Source organism: Aphidius gifuensis, linkage group LG3 (genome assembly GCF_014905175.1).
Source record: "Aphidius gifuensis isolate YNYX2018 linkage group LG3, ASM1490517v1, whole genome shotgun sequence".
NCBI classification, from domain to species: Eukaryota; Metazoa; Arthropoda; class Insecta; order Hymenoptera; family Braconidae; genus Aphidius; species Aphidius gifuensis.
This window is the reverse complement of record NC_057790.1, coordinates 3,517,439-3,539,948: the sequence shown is the minus strand read 5'-3', so window position 1 is coordinate 3,539,948 and position 22,510 is coordinate 3,517,439. Positions and strand designations below refer to the sequence as shown.

General features: G+C 26.4%; 1 protein-coding gene and 2 non-coding genes across 3 annotated transcripts; 1 reads left to right on the top strand and 2 right to left on the bottom strand.

Moving 5' to 3' along the window:
• Positions 1-298: 298 nt before the first annotated feature.
• Positions 299-20,976, bottom strand: LOC122851470 (protein-L-histidine N-pros-methyltransferase). The gene is made up of 5 exons (XM_044150717.1): positions 20,443-20,976; positions 12,116-12,327; positions 871-1,083; positions 416-803; positions 299-345 (listed from the first exon to the last, which is right to left on the bottom strand). The coding sequence occupies exons 1-5, from the start codon at positions 20,653-20,655 to the stop codon at positions 310-312; spliced, it is 1,062 nt and encodes a 353-aa protein (XP_044006652.1). The 5' UTR covers positions 20,656-20,976; the 3' UTR covers positions 299-309.
• LOC122853593 lies at positions 14,702-14,919 on the top strand. Its single transcript, XR_006373930.1, has one exon. It is a non-coding gene; the product is annotated as a small nucleolar RNA U3 (small nucleolar RNA).
• Positions 15,339-15,510, bottom strand: LOC122853595. Its single transcript, XR_006373932.1, has one exon. It is a non-coding gene; the product is annotated as a small nucleolar RNA U3 (small nucleolar RNA).
• Positions 20,977-22,510: the final 1,534 nt, after the last annotated feature.

Sequence of the window (22,510 nt, the reverse complement as noted above, 5' to 3'; positions counted from 1 at the left end):
TGATGCTCAATGATCTTTGATAGCAAGACAAATAAAAAATACATTGGACTTTGTTATTGATTCAGTCCTTCATTGAATAATTAATAATAATTTTAATAATAATGATAATAATAAGTGTACACAAAAAAAAAGAAAAAAAAAATGCTATAACTATGTTTGCACTGCTAAAAATTAAATGTCGCATGCCAGTATTACTCTTATATTCCTGCAAATTAATTAATATTTAGATTAATTATTAAAAAATGTTTTTACAAATGTGACATACCTGTATTGTTATTTTAATCATTCCAAATTGTTATTTGTTATTTTTTAATCTTTCTCCTGATTACTATCGTATGGTTCCTCCTGTTAAAATTAAATAAATGATGTTATAATTTCTAGAAGTAATAGTAGCTTATAATTTGTGTTTATTTACCTCATGAGATTCAAGAACAAAAATAACATCATCAAGAAAATAATATGCTTGACCCATATCACCTTCACAAAGATATGGCAATTTACTCCATGCAAGACATTTAAGACCAACTGGACCAAATACACGATCAACTAGACCAGCTATTTGACCTTCTAAACCACTTCCTTTTATTGGTAAATATTCTGATGGTTTATGATCATCACGTTCACCAACTTCAACATATGGACTAAATGGAAGTACAAGTGCAACAATTAATCTACCACCTGGTGATAATGATGCACGTAATTGTCGAAGTAATGTATTTGGACGATCACATCTATCCAATAAATTTAAACATAATATTACATTAAATGGTCCAGTTTGTTGCCATTTATCAATGTCAAGTACACTGAAATAAATATAAATATATAAATTAATAATTGAAATAAATTTAATAATAAATATAAATGACATACTTAAATTTTCTTTTAGCAAGTGCCCATCTCATTGGTGCTGATATATCTGTTGCATAAACCTTGTCAAATAGGTGTGCAACATGAACAGTTGTAGCACCATCACCAGCACCAAGATCAATCACCGAATTCCAAGGTCCATTGTAACCACTTGACTCCATAAGTTTTTTAAATTGTTCCCCTGAGAATACATGCATTGATCCACGTCCAAGCAACCTGAAACAATTCACATTATTAACTTGATGCTGATTTTATATTTATTTTCATCTTTTTTTTTTTTGTTACCCAGTCAAATGACATTAAAATTCTACAAAGGTATAAGTTAATTTTTACAAGTTGTTATTGTTATTAAAATTTATGTTTTGGGTATCAATATTTTAGCTGTAATTTATTTTTTTTAAATCAAGTCTTTCATTGAATTTTTATGTATAGAAAAACAAACCGGGGGGGTGGATATGGTACAAAGAGAGGGATAAAAAAAAAAAAGGGGTGTTTGATGAAAATAATAAAAAATAGAAGAAAAAAAAACGAAGCGGTTCATTTGAAAATACCATCGAACAAGAGCACCCGAGTTACTGGCTTCAGGACAATCCATCAATGCCGTGTGGAACGCGGTATTTTGATCGTGAATTCAGTTAGTCCGTCGTTATAAATAAGCCTGAATTTTTGGTATGGGTTAAATAGTGGTGAATTGAGAAGGGGTTGGGAGTATTCTTTTCTCATTTTTATTTATTTATTTATTTTTTTCGGCACTGGACACTCAACATTCAGAGGAACTTTTAAGCTACGGTCGGTGCCATCAATTAACGAGCACCTCTTTTCTCGATTCTATTGAATAATAAATAAAAATAAATAAATATAAATATATATCAACAGATTTAAAAAAAAAAAAAACTTTTATATAAATCAGAATAAATATATAAATATATTTTTATATAACAAAAAGACAAGCATATATAGATTAAAAATTGTTTTTTTTTTTTTTTCTTTCAAATTTATTCTATTTATCTGTCATGGATTTATTATTATTTTTTAAATAAAAAAAAAAAGCAGTATTTTTTTTATTTATTGAAAATTATTCACGGTATATTTACTGATACTTTTTAGTTTTTTTTTTTTGTATTTAATTTTACTTGATACTCGTTTTATTCAAGGGTCGTGAGTGTTTTAATTTTAATTTTATTTATTTCGTTGATATATATTTTTTTTCATTTATTTTTTTTTTGTATATTTGTGTGTTACAGAAGAGATACAAGGTAGTAGAGTGAGAATAAAGTAAAAAGGTATAAAAAATACACACGTGCGAGTCACAAATCAGACGTGCAGATCGTAGTATTCTTGCGGCGCGAGCGACAATTAATTCACCGGCTTTGCTCTCTTGGACTACCTCCATTGTGTACCGCGTTTACATATTATATATATATATATTTTTTTTATACATATATTCAACACACATACGTATTATTGCACACATGAACATTCACTTGTACAATGAATTATCCACAAAACTTTAACAAACAAACAACACAGACTGCACAGAGAGCAAAACCATTTCTTTTTAATTTGGCAAAATAAAAAACACCAACGGCGGCAAGCGGTCTGCATCAGTTCTTCAACAATATATACCATTTTATGTATTTTATCTTTTGCACGTTTTTAACAATCTTTCACGATATCTTAAAATTTTTTTTCTTTCATTTAAATATAATGAACAATCAAACGAGTGCATCCAAAAAACCAAATATATTATTTTTTAAAAATTCTTTTAAAATACAATTTTAAATTTATTAAATAATAATTATTATTTTAGTATATAATATATACATTATTATGACAAATTTTTGTTATTTATTTATTTTTTTTCTCATGAGTAATATAAAATATCAGAACGATTTATTTAAAACGTGACATCGTTGATCTGATGATACTTTAAAAGGAAGAGGATACGGAAAGATCTCGTCTTATCGTATAAACTTTTTCATCAAGTATAACGTTGATGGATATATAAAAAAACATAAAGACGATGAGAATAAAAAAAAAAATTTATAAAAATATATATGAGGAAATAAGAAAAATGAAAGATCAAAGGTGAGGGTAAATTAAATATGCAGAATTTTTAATGGGATACCTGGTCCAATCTGACGCGACTAGAAAAATTTAAATAGCGTAGTTATCTGTATATTACTGTCTCGTCTGGAATAAACTTTAAAATGACATTATTATTTATAATAAAAAAAAAATTATTAAATATTTTTTTAAGCATTTTTTTTAATGGATATGTATTTTTTAGTTTTTTTTTTTTTTATACACCGAGTAAGTAGAACTAATCGTGATTAGTCAGACGCAAGACTTTTTAATATAATTATATGTAAAAATATGAAAAAAAAAATTGATAAATAATATATTGTTATACAGTGTAAATAGTAGTATAATAATATTATTTTTTTATTGAATTTATTATTATTTTTATTCAGGTAGAATCATTATACGCGAGTATCCCATAACAAAGAGTCTTTTACGCGTAACAGGATATATCCAATGGCACCTTATCCACCAGCACTGAGAATCGATACTTATCATTCTATATATGTAAAAAAAAATTTTTTCTTTTTTTTTTTTTCATTCTTTTTATTTGAATCGCACCCTTCGAATACCTTATATACTCCACACACGCCGCGAGATTATTCGGAAGATTCTCTTCAGCCACCCACTCACTGTTTTTTTTTTTTGTATAATTTTGCTCGATTTAAAAGTATTTTTTTCATATATTTTTATATATTTCATTGCTCTTCTATTCGATATACTCACTATTAAAATTATTTAAATATTAATTAATGATTAAAAAATAATTTTCTTTCTAAAACAAAATCAATAGTTTTATTGTAAAAAAAATATTTAAATATCATTTTAAATATACAAAAAAAAAAGTATAAAATATTATTTAAATTTATAAATAAAAGTTGAAATATAAATAATTATTATTAATAATAATAATGAGATTTTTGGCTGATAAAAAATGAAATAAAAAAAGCTTGAATTTTGGATGGCACTGGTCAGTGTTAAAAAAACACTGTTGCAAAGAATAAAGGACCGTTTACCTAATAATAGCAATAATATGTTAATGGGATGCGTATCAAGACGAAATCTAAAGAATTTAAAGTTTAAACTTGGCGGTTATACTGTGTGGCTATTGTTTGCAAATCCCGTTTTAAATCGTGTGCGCCCTGTAACACTGATGCTCCAAGAATACTGGTGGTAAAAAGTGTAAAAGTGAAGAAGAATATGATAAAATAAATATAAAAAAAAAAAAGAACATAAAATAAAATAAACAAATAATATATTTAAAATATTCAATACTCTTTATCATATATTGTATATCAATGTTGCGTATACTTTCAATTGAATTTTCAACATCCCTTTTTATTTTTAATTCTATTTACACTTTTACGATTAAGATTTTTTCATATTAAAAATTGAAAAAAAAATGGAATAATAAAATATTTATATGATTGTGAATGTAGGTATATCAAAAGAAATCAAAAATAAAATAATAAATCTAGTAAAATTTTTGTATTTTCAAAGAATCTGCGGGTTGCACATGATTCGTCATATAAACTCAGAGCTGAGTTCATTCGTGTGTAAGTTATATTCCCTGAAGCGACAATGTTGCGAGAGTAGGCAACCCTCTATCCTCCACTTTGTGCAACAAACGAAAAAAATTTATCTATAAAATAGAAGGGTGACTTATTTTGTATATAAAAAAAAAAAAAAAAAACGACATTACATATCAAGGATGAGACATTGAAATTTGAAAAAAGCAGAAGATGCTGATAAAGTGAAGAAGAAGAATAAAAAAAAGTGTCAGAAGCCAAAGAAGAAGAAGAAGAAGAAGCAGCATACCAGTAAATAATTAAAACAAAAAAATAAAAAAAAAATATATAAAGAGGGGTAGTAAAGAGGCTACTCGAAGTGGGGGTTATAGACGTCGTTGTATTTAGTGTTCTTCTTTTCAGTTGAGATCGAGTTCGACGTTGCTGGGTTTTCATCTCTCGCACAGCGTTAAGATAAAAAAAAATAAAATAAAACAAAAAGGGTGGTACTGTATATATAAAGAGGGGGTTGAATTGAATCTGGCAGGAGAGAGACACTAGTTTTTCACATGGGTGGGAGAGAAAACTAAGGTAACTTTGCTTTCTTTGGTGTCGCAGGCGTGCCTGATGGACCACTATAATACTGCAAGAGTAAGTGAGGAAGAGATAACTGAAATAGCAATATATGTGGTAGGGTAAAAGGCCACTCCTTCTGATTATATATATATATAAATATTGGTGGGAGAAATGAGGGTTAGTAGGGGGCGGTTAAAAACCATCGGACAATTATACACGCGAGTTTTCAAATACTATCGTCCAGTTTTATATGTATGTATGATAAAATAAGTTTAAGAGGGAAAAGAGGGAATTTACATTCAGCGAAAAAGAAAGAGATGAAATTACACAAGTTTTATATTGAGTAAAAGAGGAAGATAAAAAAGTTTCTTAAACGGGATCGTTATGCCAGTCTCTCTTTTCATTTTTTTTCACTTACTCATTCGACCCTTCTTTGTTCACTCGTTTTAAACTAAAGTATAATTTTTTTATATACATTTTTGTGATTTCTCTTCTTTATTTTATACATTTCTATCAATCTATAATTTTTTATTATTTTTTTTACAATTTTTAGACAAACCGTTTCATTGTTTGTCATTGTAGAAATTTTTTAATCTTGATAGAAGTTTAGAGAGGTAGGATCACACATGGTATCCTCTCTTGATGAAATTTGATCAACTAAATTATGGGGATGATAAAGAAAATATAAAAGAGGAAAAAAGAAAAAGAAAAAAAAAATTATATATTTAGACAAAGTAGGAGAAGAAAGAGGGATAGATGATGCACAAGTGATGGAATTGCGAAGCGTTCGTATTAAAGGCCGTGCTCTCTTGATGGTACTCTCTGTGTATATAAAAATGGTCCGTGAATGACTTTTTTTTTATTTTTTAAGTTGGGGCTCTCGCGATAATGGGATCTTTGAGAGTGGGATTACCATGATGGGAAAATACCGGTGTATACATGGATGTTGTAAAGCAAAGCGAGTGAGCTTTTTTTTTTATTTTTATCTTAAAAAATTATTATATATTTGTTAAATTAATTTGATGGAAAATATTTATTTTTTTTTTATTAAAAAATATATAAACAATCTAATTTAAATATAATAATTATTGTTTTATATATCAATTGTTAAAAGGTCGATAATTTTAATGAAAAATAAAAGCTTTAGAATATTTTACTTGTCAATTTTCTTTCGACACGTTTTAATTTGTATATAAAAAAATAATTTAACATGAACAATGTTTATTATTTACAAGTCAAAAGTATATATATTTATAACATAAATAAATTCATGAAAGACATATGCATGTACAATATCCGACAAGTAAATTTTTTAAATTTTGTAAAACACATAAATTTTTGGCATTTACTGTGTAAACTTGTCGATACATTGAATATCGAAAAAGGACAAGTATCTCATTATACAACAGTTAAATTTTCTCTTATGTAAATAACAAAAACATATACATAATGAGCAAATTTTTTTTAAATTTATTTTATTTATATTTTCCAACTTTTTATTCTCTATATTTGATAATAAAATATGGATGTGTTTGTAGACACATGATTGGCTGAAAGGTAGTTTCATGTCGTTAGATTTATTGTTCCAACTAATATATATTTTATCTATATATAAAATACATATATAAATAAAAAATAAGACGACAATGTTGTGAGATACAATATATGGATATTGAGAAAGAAATTGCGCTATTTCAACACAGCAAATATTCAACCCTTATATATATATTTACATACACACATCCACTTGAAACCCACATACATTTACGTATATGTAAAAATTTTTCTTCACATATATGTACATAATAATGGCCTCGCTTTTTATCAATACACATGCGCACCCTTTTTTATTATTTCTTTAAACTCAAACATATATGTGAATTTGAAATTTCTCAATTTTCATCCCCCTCAAATATATATACATCAGTATCAATTGATTTCTTTGCGAATAAAAAGAATTTAAATTATTCAAATTGTTTTTTTAAAAATAAATAAAAATAATGCCATTACTTTTTAAACAAAAAAAAAACTTTTATAATTTTTCAGACAATTATTTATTTGATTAAAATAAAAAAAAATGATGTATATGAAATAAAAATGGACGATTGTCTAATTTGATGAGATTAATTTTCCAGCCAATGCCAGCAAAAGTCCCGGATTTTATGTAGTTGTCATTGTCAGAAAATAGGATAACAAGTGAGATAGAAAATAAACACAGTGGTTAACGATTGGATGACACTCAAACTTGGGGCGTGTACAAGACACCCCAAGTAAACGGGTTAATGAGTAATTAACAGAGCGCAAACTCGTAGTTCCCTGGAAAAAATACACGCTCATATATACAGAATAAAATTTTAGCAAAGATTCGTCTCCGCCCAATTCTTATAATTACTACTAGCCATTGGTCTGTGTAAAGTAGAAAAAACTTTTATAAGAAGAAATAAAAGCTCTAAGGATTTTCACTCTTTCAGCTTTCTCTCTCGTTCACATATAGTCGTAATTTTTTTTTTTCTTTTCCACTCTTATATACACGTCTTATACTCTTGAGAATGTTTGCCTTTTTTTTCCTCTTCCGGTCTTTCTTTATTTTTCTGTCTCGTGAAATAATCATAAATAAATAATAATAATAATAAATTAAATAAAAAAAGGAAAAAATTGCGCTTGCGCTGGATAATGTTTAATTAAAAAAGTTGCCAATCGTTGGAAACACCCTCAGTTATATGTCGACCACGCGCAAACTCGCTAATAATAATTACTGACCAAGAGACCAGCGAGCCAATAGGGTGTCTTGCTTGTCTAAAATAAAATAAAATAAAAAAAAAAATACCAGGGGATGAACTTTTCTCTGATGTGTCTAAGAAAAGAAAATGAAGAAAAATAAAATAGAGTTGAGAAGAAAAAAAAATATATATATAAAGAGAGAGAGGCAAAAGATAGGGGTAAAAATGGAGAGAATTGTTGGGGGTGGATTTGAGTGTCTGTGAGGATAAAAAAGGATAACAGAGAAAAATGAGGAAAAATGTAACATTGTGTGTTGATGGGTGGGATGTATATGTGAAATTTCTTCATTCGTTTTTTTTACATGTGTGGATATTAACGTGTGCAATTCAGAGATACATATAGCACCCTGAAAATGCAGACTCAATCTACCACCACCATCACCATCACCACCCTCGTAACACATATATATATACTTTTACAAAGAAAACTCTATATTGGCACACACTGATTATTATCATTGTTATTTTTTCATATACTCGTGTACATAAAATAAATTAAAGTGTATAAAATATATCCAACGATATACAGTATCATCAGACGAATAATGCAAAACCTTTTTATGTTTTTTTTTTTCTTTCTTTTTACTTTTAAGGGTAGCAAGTGGATGGCTTGACAAACTGGGCTATCTAATATATTTTTTTTTAAATTTATTTCTTATTTATTCCATGAATTATTATAATTATTTAAAACTTTTTTTTTTTTTTTCTTGTTAATTAAATTTGATACTATTAATAAACATAAAAAAAATTGATGAAAATAATAAGTTTTTAATTTAATTAAAAGTTAATTATTGTGTGTTTAAAAAAAAATATTTAAAAATATTTTTTATATTATTTTAAAATACTTTAAAATATTGAAGAAAAATAAATAAATATTTTTTTATTTTAAATAAAAATTTATATTTTTTTCTCCCCGTTATTTTTCAAGTAAAAAAAAAAAATATATTTAAAAATTTTTTTCTTTTGATATTTGATTATTTGTTTGTAATTATTTTTGGTTTCCTCTTTTCCGTTATTGTGGCTTCCGTTTGTTCTGTGGTGAGCATCCAAATTAAAGTGGTGAGTGGTGACTTAATGCTCTCCACGTGTGTATGGTTTTGCAATTTTTTTTTCGTCTATTGTTATTACTATTATTATTTATTTATTTATTTTTTATATTTATATTTATTGCCTGACAAATGTAATAATATTCCTGGAAACACGTGGTCATATAGACTGGGACATTTGTGTGAAATTACTGATTGTACTGCGAGCAATTACGGCAAGTGCAATTACAGCAAGTGTACAGGGTGAGAATAATAATATTGTTGTATATTACAATGCCAGTTAATACTAGTGAAAAAGATGACGTTGCAAATAATTGTACATTTGTATATATTTTAAACACAAACTGATAATAGTATTTGTGTTGTTTTGTGGCAAAAGAATAACACTTTACGATAAATTCTACGGGGTTGCTTATGAGGTGCCAAACAAGTAGTAAATAATTAAACATTATAATCATATTTACTGTTGTTGCTTTTCATAAAATAACAAAGAAATATTTATTTATTTTTCAATTTTATATATGCATTCACAATAATCCATTATTGTATAATAAAAAAAAAATTTTTTTATTGTTTTTCTTGGTTATTTTAACTAACAAGAATCATCAAAAAAAAAAAAATATATATATAATTATTATTTGTTTAAAAAAAGAGAAACAAAAAACCAACGTTTATTTGTAAAATTAAAAAAAAAAAAAAGTTAATTTTAGGAACACACCTGCAATAAAAAAGATGAATAAAATAAAATAAAAAAAATTAAAATTCATTTCAATTGTATATGACAAACAACACCTCATGATTATCATACAGCATGAAAAAAAAATAAAATCAAACAAAAGAAGTTATTATTAAGACATCCGGCAGTTTGATTTTGACAAATTCAAAATTTTAGATAAAAAAAAAAGGTGAAAAGACGAAAGGAGGACAATCATCACGATATAACAGTAACAGCTGGTGCGCGTAACTAAACATCTTCTTTTTCTTCTCATTCAAAAAAATAATATCCCGGATTTTGAATTTAAATTTTGCAACATGCACAAATTTTTGCATTATATTTATTTTAATTTTCAACCGATGTTTGACGTTGATGCACCAACAAAAAAGAACAAGCTATCAAGTTTAGTTTTGTCTTGGAAGAATGTATGCTTGTTTTATTTTTTATCAAGACTATTTAGTATAAATAAATATAGCAAGTAGTCGCTGGACTTGATCATCAATGTTTAACATGATTTGTTTTTCTCTTGGTGATGCTGCAAAATGTGGGTACCACATTCTCCTCTTCAGTGGTCACTTGGTATTTTTTTCTCGACTGACGACAAGCATGTTTCTTCAAGGATGGTACCATCATGCGACATAATAACACTTGATGTAATGATACCAACCAAGGTCATTTATTTTTTACACTTCATATTTTGTTCTTCTTTTTATTTTTTTTTCCCTGTTGGTTAGTTGGTTGTTGTTGTTGTTTTTTTATCACACGCAATTTTTTGTTCTGGACTTTCTCAATTGAGAATAATGGTTCAAGGACCGAAATCAATTTTAATTGACTCAAAAAATAAATTGAGGGGACGTCAATCTGATGAAATTACGCGTGAAGCTGCTGCTGCTGTTTATAGAAATAAAAAAAATGATTTTCATCATGTGGCAAATCAGGATGAAGAGACAACACATATACAATGCATTTAGTATAAAAGAAAGGTATATTCTTCTTCTTTTTATTTTTTATATTATTTCATTTTTAATTTTATTTTCTTCGTTCATCTTTTATCATCACCATGGGTGTGCGGATACACGCTTCAAGTGACTCGCATTCTCTAATATTAAATATATTTATTTATATTTTTTTTACTGCTTTTTTCATCGCAAGCATCAACACAAAATTTACCTTTATTTTTTTTAAATATATATTTTCTTTTTTTACATATCAACAGAATGCACGTTTTTTTTTGTCATATTAATTATGATTAATTTGTGGAACAAAGTAGCAAAGCTATTTAAAACTCAGTGGCAACACAAGTTGATCACGCAAAAAGCAATATCATCAACTTTAAAATAAAAATAATAAGAATGTAATTAATATTCGCAGCAGGACATCAACGTGAATATCAAACGTCACGTTTGCATGTTCATCATTAAGGTTTTATTTCAAGTACCAAGATGAGTTTATGCATATAAAATAATATTTTACTAAAAAATATAGACTGTAAATTTTTCATAAAACAATATATTAAATTAAATTAGTAAATTAAAAATATAAAAATAACTCATTGTTTTTTTGTTTTTAAATTTAAAAATACAATTTCCATTCGGTAGCTGATGGTGGCTAGATTAAATGAGCACATTGAGGGCAATTTCATCGACCGGTAGCAAGTGTAGATATAAGAATGCCAAACACACACATGAACGATGTTAATAACTCACATGCGATTTTTTAATAAACGGTTTTAAGGGATACCAAAAGGCAGAGGCTATGCAGTTCGCTATAAATGAACAGAGTGAATAAAAAGAAAAAAAGAAGACCTAAAAAATAATTAAAAAAAAAAAAAAATAGCACAATATAGTGATGATGATTAGGGACAAAAGGGATGTATTAAAAAAAAAAAAAATAAAATAAATTGGAGGTAGGGCAAACAGAAAGTCTGGTCATCAATAATCATAGCTGCCCACCTTGCATCATCTTTTTTCATCTACCAACAAGCTCATGTTATTTATCTCAATATATATTTTCATAATATGTTAAATATTATAGAGAAAGAAAGAGTAAAAGAGTTGTTGGTGATTGTAGATGCGGTGGGCAGTATAAAATAATGCCAGAAGCACACACAGATACACACACAATTTGTGTTGTGTTTTTACCCATGCCACCAGGTTGTCGAGGTGCGTCGAAAGAGTGAACGTCTATAGAACTGCCACGGATTGTAAGATAGGCGGAGATCGTATCGTTGTGGTTATTAATTAACTGGCATGAGGGTAAGGCCCACTTTCATCACCTCACAAATGATCGTTGTTGAAATACGCACTGCTTTTGATAATCCAGCCACCGTGACTTATATTTTCTTATACTGTCTCATTGATTCTTCATGTTATACTTGTTGACATCATTATTTTCCTTCATTTATCAATAATTTTTATTTAAATTGTCTTAAATTTTTTGCTAATACTTGTTATATATTTTTAATTGAATAATATTAAATGGTGCCTGTTGTAGTTTTTGTTGTTGTTGTTGATTGTTGGTTTTTAAATTTTATTTACATACCCATTAACTGATGTTTGACTGATGAACCAGGACAGTGCTGATCGTGCAAGTGAATGCCATGCTTGTAGTGGCAATGAATCTGATCGTTCCATTGATCTATCAAGAAACTTTTCAGCACTTTTATCTGGCTGATCGTTATGTGGTCCAGTTCCCAGTGGTACCCACATTCTCAGTATGTCCTCACGTATCAAACTCTTGTCAATTGTATACCACTGAAATTAAAGAAAAATAAATAAATATTGAAAATATAATATCAATTATTGTATGACCCAGTTAAAATATTGTTAATTTTTTTTTATCATTATGAATATACAGATATATTTTTTTTTTTTTTTTTTTTTTGCTCGGGGATAATTACCAATTATACCAAGTGAGTGCATCAAGAATAAATCGATTTTGTCTAATGGCACTTTTTGACCAACAACGAAAAGGCTTGTATAACGAAAATGCAATCAGCAGCTTAATTTTTTTTTCTTTTTTGTCTCGTTTCGCTTGAGGGCCAAATCTTATGCTTGTACGGAAGAATTGGGAAGATAATTAGGGATGCTTTTGCGTTTCTCGCGACGGGGGACACTTGTTGCTGTCTTATGTTTTTTTTTTTTGTTCACTCACTCTTGATATAACTTTCGACGGGTTGCAATGTTTTTTTTTTTTGTTTTATTCTTCATTTATTTATTTATTGGTTTATTTTTTTGACTTTTGCTTTGTGCACGCGGTGTATATCAGGCTCAAGGTAAAAAGAAAATACAAAAAAAATGATTCTTGGACCGAAAGTAATTAACACCGGCATCCAAGTGTGCAAAGAAGCCAGAAAATCACTTCTTGATTACTATAGCTGTTTTGTAATTTACAAAAAATAATAACGTAAAAGAAAATGAATAAAATTATTTATAAAATATTTTTTAAATCTATGAAGTTTCATCGCAGTCAGGTGACACTAATTAGACTATTTTTTTCCCTACAATTAAACACGAATTAAAAATAAATAAAGAATTGTGAATGATGAAAATGGAACGTATAAATAGAAAAAAAAAAATGTAATCAATATCAAGCTGACATTGACGTTAATTGATTTTTTTTTTTTTCTTCAATTGAAGCAATGACAAACCGTGCACAGTTTAATCGATATCCATCAAACAGCATAAACTATATTGCTAAATTTTTCTATGAAATTAAATTGTAAAAATAGCAATAACCAAGTAAATTTATTTTTCATTTCATCAACTTATTTTAATATGATAAAAATATCCAGTGTGTATAATTGATTTAAAATTGTGATTATGCTTGAGAAATATCAAGGCTACACTCGCATTATTTTAATATGTTAATAAATAAAAAATACAATTAAAAAAAAAAAAGATTGATTATCCCCAAGTATGATATTGCAAATGCCGAGAAATAAATTTCCATCATATACGAAAAAAAAAAAAACCCAAGAAAATTAATAAAATATAATTAAAACAAAATTTCAAGGTTACAAATTTTATTATCATTATAACCATGAGATTAATTTTATAATATTAAATTAAAAATTACATTTTTTTTCTATATCAAAGTTAATTAATTAATTTAAAAAATAAAAAAAAATTACAACAAATTATATGAAACCATAAAAAACAATAATAAAAATTTCAGTAAATAATTTTAACACCAGCATGTGTCACAAATGCAATTATTCTCTCAATCCCACAAGCATTCATTGCCATCATCACACTTTGATTTAATTTTTTAAAATATTTTTATCGAGAGAATTACAAATGGCTACCGTGGTTGGTGGTAGCCCAGAATTGTGGTCGCGCGCTGATGTTGCTGCATCGGCTGCTGGACAGCATTCCTCTTCGTGTCATTAGTGGCGATTCCTGCTGGCACTCGGGGGTTTCTCTATCCACTATAAATATATATATTGTTATATGCACAAGTTCTCCTTCTGTCATTTATTCTCTCTTTCTTTTATGCACTCGTTTATTTTTAATTTTTTTTTATTTTTTGCATTTGTTCTTTCTACTTGATGCTGCTGCTGCAAGGTCCTCTTTATTTAATTCACTTTTTTTTTTTACATAACTGACGATGGTCTACAACGAATCAACAAAAGGCAACAACACGAGACAGGTAGCTGAATCGGAAATCACTGGGACCTAAATCAACGTCTCTCCGGCGTCTTCAGAAACGACGAGTGCAAAATCACTTGCCGACTCTTTCGCCTCGAATTTCAAAACACATGTGCCTTGCGGCTGCTACTGGTCCTACACCACAATTCAACCATAGTATTCATTATTTTATTTTTATTATTATTATCATTGTTATGCGAAAATAATCATTATAAAAAAAACTGTATATTATTTTTTTTTTTATTATAATTTTTAGTTTATTAATTTTTTTTGTTTTCGAACAAAAAGTTTTATGGTAATTTTATTTTTCGCAAATATACATAGTGCTGTTAGGATTCGAACCCACATTTTTTCGTTGAATGATTAGCATTAGATAGTGTCGATGACAGCCGCTAGGTGTAATGTAAAGTTAAAATTTTCTCATATGAAAATTGTATTTTTAAAATGAATATAGTGCCTGGAGACCCGCCAAATCATTAAGATCATACTTCACAGGATCATTTCTGTAGTATATCTTCACATTCTCTCTACTTAACAGTTGAGTTGATGCAGCCATGATGAAGAGGCATAACCCTCTTCCCTGAGCGTGAGGACGACTTTGAGAGACCAATTTTTGTTGGACTCTCCAGTCATCGATGATCGTTCACCTTTTGCATTCTGTGCAAGAGGCCTGGGAAGTTGGGTATTCTGAGTGGTCTCTTTATATATTAAACAAAAATTAAAACTAGCAATATAAATTGACAAATATTAGGTCAAAAAGCATTCAATCACGTATCATTATATGTGTGAAAAATATAAGCAATACACACTATTTTATCTTTAGTCAAATGAGCAATCCATTGAAGATGGTGAAAGGCCGTGGTATATCTAACCAATCGATTTAGAATGATGATGATTAAGGAAGATCGATGATACTTCTTAGTATTCTTCACACATTTAGCCTTTTGAACTTTATACTGTGTGTTTATATTAAACAAAATAAACAAATAATGTTTTTTGTTTTCAACTTCAAGTAATTTAATCTATACGCAAACTATTTATTCGGTAGGTAACATTGTTAAATTAATATTCCAATTTATATTGCTAGTTTTAATTTTTGTTTAATATATAAAGAGACCACTCAGAATACCCAACTTCCCAGGCCTCTTGCACAGAATGCAAAAGGTGAACGATCATCGATGACTGGAGAAAGCTCGTCGTCCTCACGAAAGACCTCTTCATCATGGCATTCAAATGAGAAGTATGAAAGTGATATACTACAGAAATGATCCTGTGAAGTATGATCTTGATGATTTTCCGGGTCTCCAGGCACTATATTCATTTTAAAAATACAATTTTCATATGAGAAAATTTTAACTTTACATTACACCTGGCGGCTGTTATTGGCACTATCTAATTCTAATCGTTCAACGAAAAAATGTGGGTTCGAATCCTAATAGCACTATGTATATTTGCGAAAAATAAAATTACCATAAAACTTTTTGTTCGAAAACAAAAAAAATTAATAAACTAAAAATTATAATAAAAAATGGGTATGTAAAAAATGTATCTATATTTTAAAAAATTTTTTTTTAGTCGAAATAAATTAAACTATAAGTTTAGTGAAGCGAAAACTATGAAATTTTTGAAATATAAATACAGTGTATGTTAAAAAAAAATAACAACAATTGTAATAATAAATAAGGCAATAACATAAGTAAAAAAAAATGAAATAAAGGTTTATAGTTTTCATGAGGAATCCTGGGGATGTTTGAATGCACATCGTATATATACAATCTTCAAATTCCACAAGCGTGTTGGATCGCAAGTCAAACGCATTCTCTTCCTGGGCGCCATTATGTTATTGCCATTGTCGTTGTTGTTGTCAGTTAATGTCCTTCTGTTTTGTTGTACCAATTGTCAATTTAAATTTTTATTTATTTTTATAATTTTTCTCATTATAATATTTATCATAATTTTTTTTTTTTTCGTCTTTTTATTTACACCATGTGTTAAACACAAATAAACTATATTCATGACTCGCATATTTTTATAATCAATTTTTATTTAACAAAAAAATTCACTTATATATTTTATCATTTTTATTCATCTATATAGAATTTACAAATTCAATAATCAATTTATTTTTTTCCCGTGTTATTATTTTTACAACTGTAAAATAATTTTATTTATAAATTTGAAAAATTTGAATTTAAAATAATATAACAAAGAAAATTAAATTCAAAAAAATATTATACATTGAAATTTAAATATAGACTAAAAAAAATTACCATTAAAAACATTTAAATCATGTTTTAACATGTCAGTTGTAAAAAATAGCTCAAATATTATTAAAAATTTAAGTTCTTTTTCACCCAAGTGCACTATAAATATCTATGTACAATCAAGCATTGGATATTGGCCCAAAGGATCAATGATCATCCAAGGTATCGAAGTAAATTTTATAGAAAAATATAAAGGAAATTGAAAAATTGAGAAGGGCAAAAAAGAGGCTGATTGAAAAAGCTGCTGGTTTAACTAACCATCCCTAATTCTTAACACAAATTGATCAACCAACGAACGTCTTAACACCATCACAAATATCAGCTGCATTTTTTTCAAAACTTCATTTATTTTAAAGACACTTTTTTCATATCAATACCTCTTGTGTTTATAAAACAACCCCTCATTTAATTTATACATTTATTTGTCATACACACCCTCTCGAAATTTTTATCATTTCTTTTCTTTTTTTTTATTTTAATAATATTCTTTAATCCACCTTGATGCACATTTATTTATTTCATTTTTTTTTCTTTCCAAATGATAAAAAAAAATATATATTTTTACTTGGTTATCATTATTTTTATGCATTCGTGAGTACATAGATATGTATTGCAAGCATGTAGAAAATAGAAGACGATGCTTCTTTCAACATTGGATCGTTATCGTCTGTCGTTTTATTTTTTATTTTTTTATTTTTTCATTTTCAGTAAGTGAGCAAGATATGGCAATAATAAAAGTGCTGATCATGCGTGAAAATCCACTCGTTAAGATATCTTTGAAATACAGAAAAACTATATGTATATGTCTTTCAATATATAAAAAAATTTGTCTTCAATTTTAAATATATAAAAAAATAGTATTTTAAATGTATTTTCATTTTATTTGACTGACTGTTAAACATAATTTGCACAATTTAAAAAATAATTTAATTTGCTATATGGATATTTTATAAAATTGTTTTAAATAATCAATTTAATACTGCTATTATAAAAATATAATGAATAAATTATTTTTTTAAATTGGAAAATTTAGAAAATTATATATGATTAACTATGTCTTGGTGAAGTTTATTCTTTTTTTTTTTTTTTTTCTTTTTGTATATCGCGTGATGGTAAACAATATAATGGATACATGTTTTCAATTGTTATTAATATGGTGTTATTACGAGTCATTTAACATGTCTATAATGAAATAATATTGATGGGTGGGTGGATGACACTTGGTCTAAAAAATTTCATGCTTTAATCAAGATAACTAAAAAATTAAAAAATTAAAAATTGTATTACTTCAACGAGTTGTTGAAATGGCAATAATTAAATTGTAAAATTTAATAAAAATAATATTAAATATTAATTTAACGTTTTATTAATTTATTTAGCTTTTTTTTTTTTTATATTTTTTATATATTAATTTGTGTGAAGCTAACGAAAATAAAAATGATTGAAAACATAAGTTTGCGTGTTTAGATTTTTTTTTTTTAAATTATAATTTTCGCTATTTTAAAAAATTGATACATTGATAATTAAATAGTTTAATAGTTTCATATTGTTATTTAGAAAAATTAATTTTTTAAATTTTTTAAAATGCATGTATTTTTTAAAATTTCTTTTTGTATTTGATTCATTTTATTTTTTCAGTTATTGCGGGTTACTCTTGTAACTTTGTGTATTTTTTATTTTCCCTTTTTTTTCATTTTTCGAAACACTATTACTTTTCGCTTTTACGCATCCCTTAGGAGTCTCATCCATCAGTCACTTAATATTTCAAAAGCGCTCTCCCTGTCTTTTTTTTTAGCCTCACATGCTTCACTTTCACATAACCTAACGTCTATCTATTCCGCTCACACTTGCCTTTTTAAAATTTCTTTTTGTTTTTTTATCTACTTGCATATAGCTATCTTTTTCTTTATCTCTTTTAACTTCTAGTATTTCTAGCTCTCTTTAGTTCCAGTTAAAACACCCCTTCGTCTCTTCATCACCCACTTACCAGGCCACGTCCAAAAGCCACCCTTTTTAAAACCTTAAAACACCAAGCTTTCTCGGTTTTTTTTTTCATCATCTCTCTCGTACAAGTCTCTTATCAATATACTATACTTTTCTTGAAAGTAAAGTTCTATTTTGAATTTGCTTAGGGATATCAGATACGAGCAAAGGGATCGACAAACTATTTCAATTTTTTTCTTTTTCTTTAAACAGAAATTTGAAAATATCTTTAAAATATTTCTATTAAATTTAAAATATTAAATTAAAATGATTCAGCATGATTGATGATAAACATGACTATACATGTATTCCATTTTATAAACAATAATAATCATTTTATAATTGATTTCAATTTAAAAAAAAATTCTTTTAATAGACAAACAAAATCATTTAAATTATTCTCTTAATAAATAATTCAAAATTTCATTGATTTAAATATTGAAAATATTAACTAAATTATAAATAAAAAGAAAATATATTTTCTGCTTTTATTATTAATATAAAAATTAATTTAATAAACTCAACAATTTTTTTTATAAATAGAAAAACGTAATTTGTTATTTTACAAGTTAAAAAAATAACATCATCATTTTGATTATACATAAAACAAATAAAACATTAATAAAAAAAATTTATTTATTATATTTCTTCAATCAATAATGTATTATTACAAGTTGATTAAAAAAATTTATTGATAAATCATAATTATAATCTAGGAATGTTAAATAATTGACTGGATCATTTTGTAAAAATAAAAATTATAAAAATATTTTTAAAAAAATTATATTTTTAAGAAATGAAAAAAGAAAATTATAGTAATAATAATAAGCGTTGTTTTTTTTTTTGTTTTTTGATTCATATACGTGAGAATATCGCGCATGAGAGTTCGGAGGCCACAAAAAGGATTGGTTAGTGCGGGCGATTTTTTTTTCAGAAATATCGAGGACGTAATTATCTGTAATTACTGAGCACGGGTTTAAATTTCTTGTGTATAGAAATAACATATATATAGGCCCGGGCCAGAGTGTATTTCATTTATTTGTATGTGTATTTTAAAAAAATAATATTGTATAATGAAGGAGAACCTCATATGTATAAATTTTTCCAGTGGTTGGCCTTGCGCAGTAATTGTACTAATTATTACTCAGTATTCTTATCTTTATCTTTTATATGTGGCTTTCTTTAACTTGATGGTCTTCGACGAATGTCTTCTCGGTCTGAATTTTAGTAGCCATTCAAGGAAGGTAAAAAAAAAAAACCATATAAATACAATTTTGCAGAAAAAAAAAATTAATAAATAAATAACAAAAAAGCAAAATGAAATTACATCAAAAGAAATAAAATAATTTACGTGTTAATTGCAAAAAAATTATCTTCAGAATAAAATAATTATATTATACTTCTATCATGGTCTTGACTCTTGTTTTTTTTTTTATATTTAATTTATGATTTTTTACGAAAGTACTAATAATTGAATGTAAAAATTATATTTTCCAAGAAGATATTTATATTGTAATTGACAAATCAAATAATTATAACGTGACAAGAGTCAATTTACAATTGATTTGAACAATTAAATATATCACGAGAATATTTATACCAAGGACAATAATAAAAGTCATCTGACATTAATTAAAACAAATTTTTCATTTGCAATTGTCATCAGTAATCGACGATAATTTAAATAATTAATTTCGTCAATAAAAATAATTATTATAAATAATAAAAATACAGTCGGTAAATAATTTTTGAATATTGCCACTGCAGTCATGACCTCAAGCGGCAAATTCACAATTTAAAATTATTTCTCTCTCTCTTTTTCTGTCTCTCTCATTCCCAAAAATGTCATCTTTTTTTTCCATTTTATTTATTTACAATAAAAGAAAATGTATGTAATTTATTAAACATCCTAGATGTAAATTAAAAGAAAAAAATAAACAAGAAAATAATATAAAAAATAATGACAACTTACTCGTGTTTTATCATATGCATGAAGACGTTCATCAGCTCGTTGTTTTTCCCACAATATTCTTGCAAAATTACCGTGTGGTTTATAATTTTTAATAACACAATTTTTACCAACACCATTGTCATTATTATTTTTAATAAATTGACATGTACACTTGGGCGTGGTCATTGTTGTGCTTGTTGTTGTTGATGATGATGATGTTGATGATGATGCCATAATTAAAATATAATTTTTAACTTAAATATATACACAGTAAAAAATAGAAAAAAATAATAATGATTGTTGATAGATGCCACATTCGATGATGCGCGTCACACAAATATCACGTTTTTATAAATTTATTATTATTTTTCATGTTTCTTTATTTTATGTGGAGCTAGTCCACTTTATCACTGATTCAATGATTATTTTGATAATAAATTATCTACTTTGTTACTATTATTATTGTTTGTGTATATATATTTTTGTTTTTTATTTTTACAGCGAGAAATTAAGGGGAGCAGAGTAAACAGACACAACTTATCACGTGGCCATGTTGGCGAGGGTAGCGCCTCAAACGGTTGCGTGGGAAGTATTATTTATTTCAGTCGATAAAAAAGGGGTTTATTTAAAGCTCAAAAATAGAGAGGCATTTATTTGAATAATTAAAAATTAATTAGGTCATTTTGAAAAATGTTTTGAGGTCAGTCAATCGATAATTGTATTTTTTTTTTAACTTTTGATAATTAATTTATTATTTTTCGTTAATTTAGATTTGAATTTATATTATATCTATTTAATTGTTTAAATTGGCATATTTAATTATTTTCTTTTTTTATATAAATAAAATATTTATGTAAAAAAAAATTCAATATATATGTTAATTTTATTGAATAAAATAATTTAATTTCATAATTTTTGTTGATATTTATCATTAAAAAATTAAATAACTATTTGAACTACATGTTTTAGACAATAGAAAATTAACTATTTTATTATTTAAATTACCATAATATTTAATAGTTCAAAATTGTATTTTAGCAGATAAATTTTTAATTTTTAATTTAATTTAGTGGATCAAAAAAAAAAAATGGTATCATCTGGTGGGAATATTTTTATATCGTTGAAAATGATACTTTTTGGATGACTTGAATATTTTATAAACGAAAAAATTACATTTACCAATAATAAATGTAGGATCTATATTTCCATTAACACCTCTTAGGTTATTTTTTATTTTTTTATTTTCTTATGAATATTTGAGAGCTCGTATTGATGCTTTTTTTTTTTTTTTTTTTTTGATATACCTTTATTATTTTTTATTTTTTTTTTGATGGTTTATTTATTTATTTATCTACTTACTTACCCCCTCGAAATTCTTTATTCTTATTCTTCTTGTCCGCGCTCTGATAATTCATTAATTTATGATAAGCTACCCCCGAGCAAGTATGAACGGCCATACGCCAAATTCTCATTCCATATTCCATAAATCATTTTCACTCCTGACGTTAATTGTACACCAACCCTCGTTACGTTAAAGAAATGAGATTTTTTTAATTGGTGAATTTTTCACTGTCGTTGACACCGCGACATTCTACCACCAATATCATTGTCCCTCATCTCACTTTTCTTATTTTTTTTTTTTTATTTTTCGACAGTGTCTTTGCGCGATGAATAAATTTTTTTCAAATATATATTTTTTTAAACATTATACATGCCACTGAGAGAATAATCAAGTTGACGTCTCGATAGATTTAAATTATCATATATTTAAAAAATAAAAAAAAATCTTGATGGCCTGCTTTACATTAAAAAAAAGTAGATGTAAAATAAAATAAAAAAAAATTTTTAAAAAAATAAAAAATGACGTTATCGAATTCCAATCTGCATTTAAAATTTTTTTTTTTTTTGTTTTTAACCTCTTCAAGTAATTTTTGTATACAGAAAAAATTATCATTTACTAAAAATTATTATAATGATAATTATTATTGTATTATTTGTATGTTTTTTTTTTCTCTGATTTTTTATTTATTCGAATTTATTTAAATGGTACGGTATAACGAGTAAAAATAATATATATATGTATAAATAA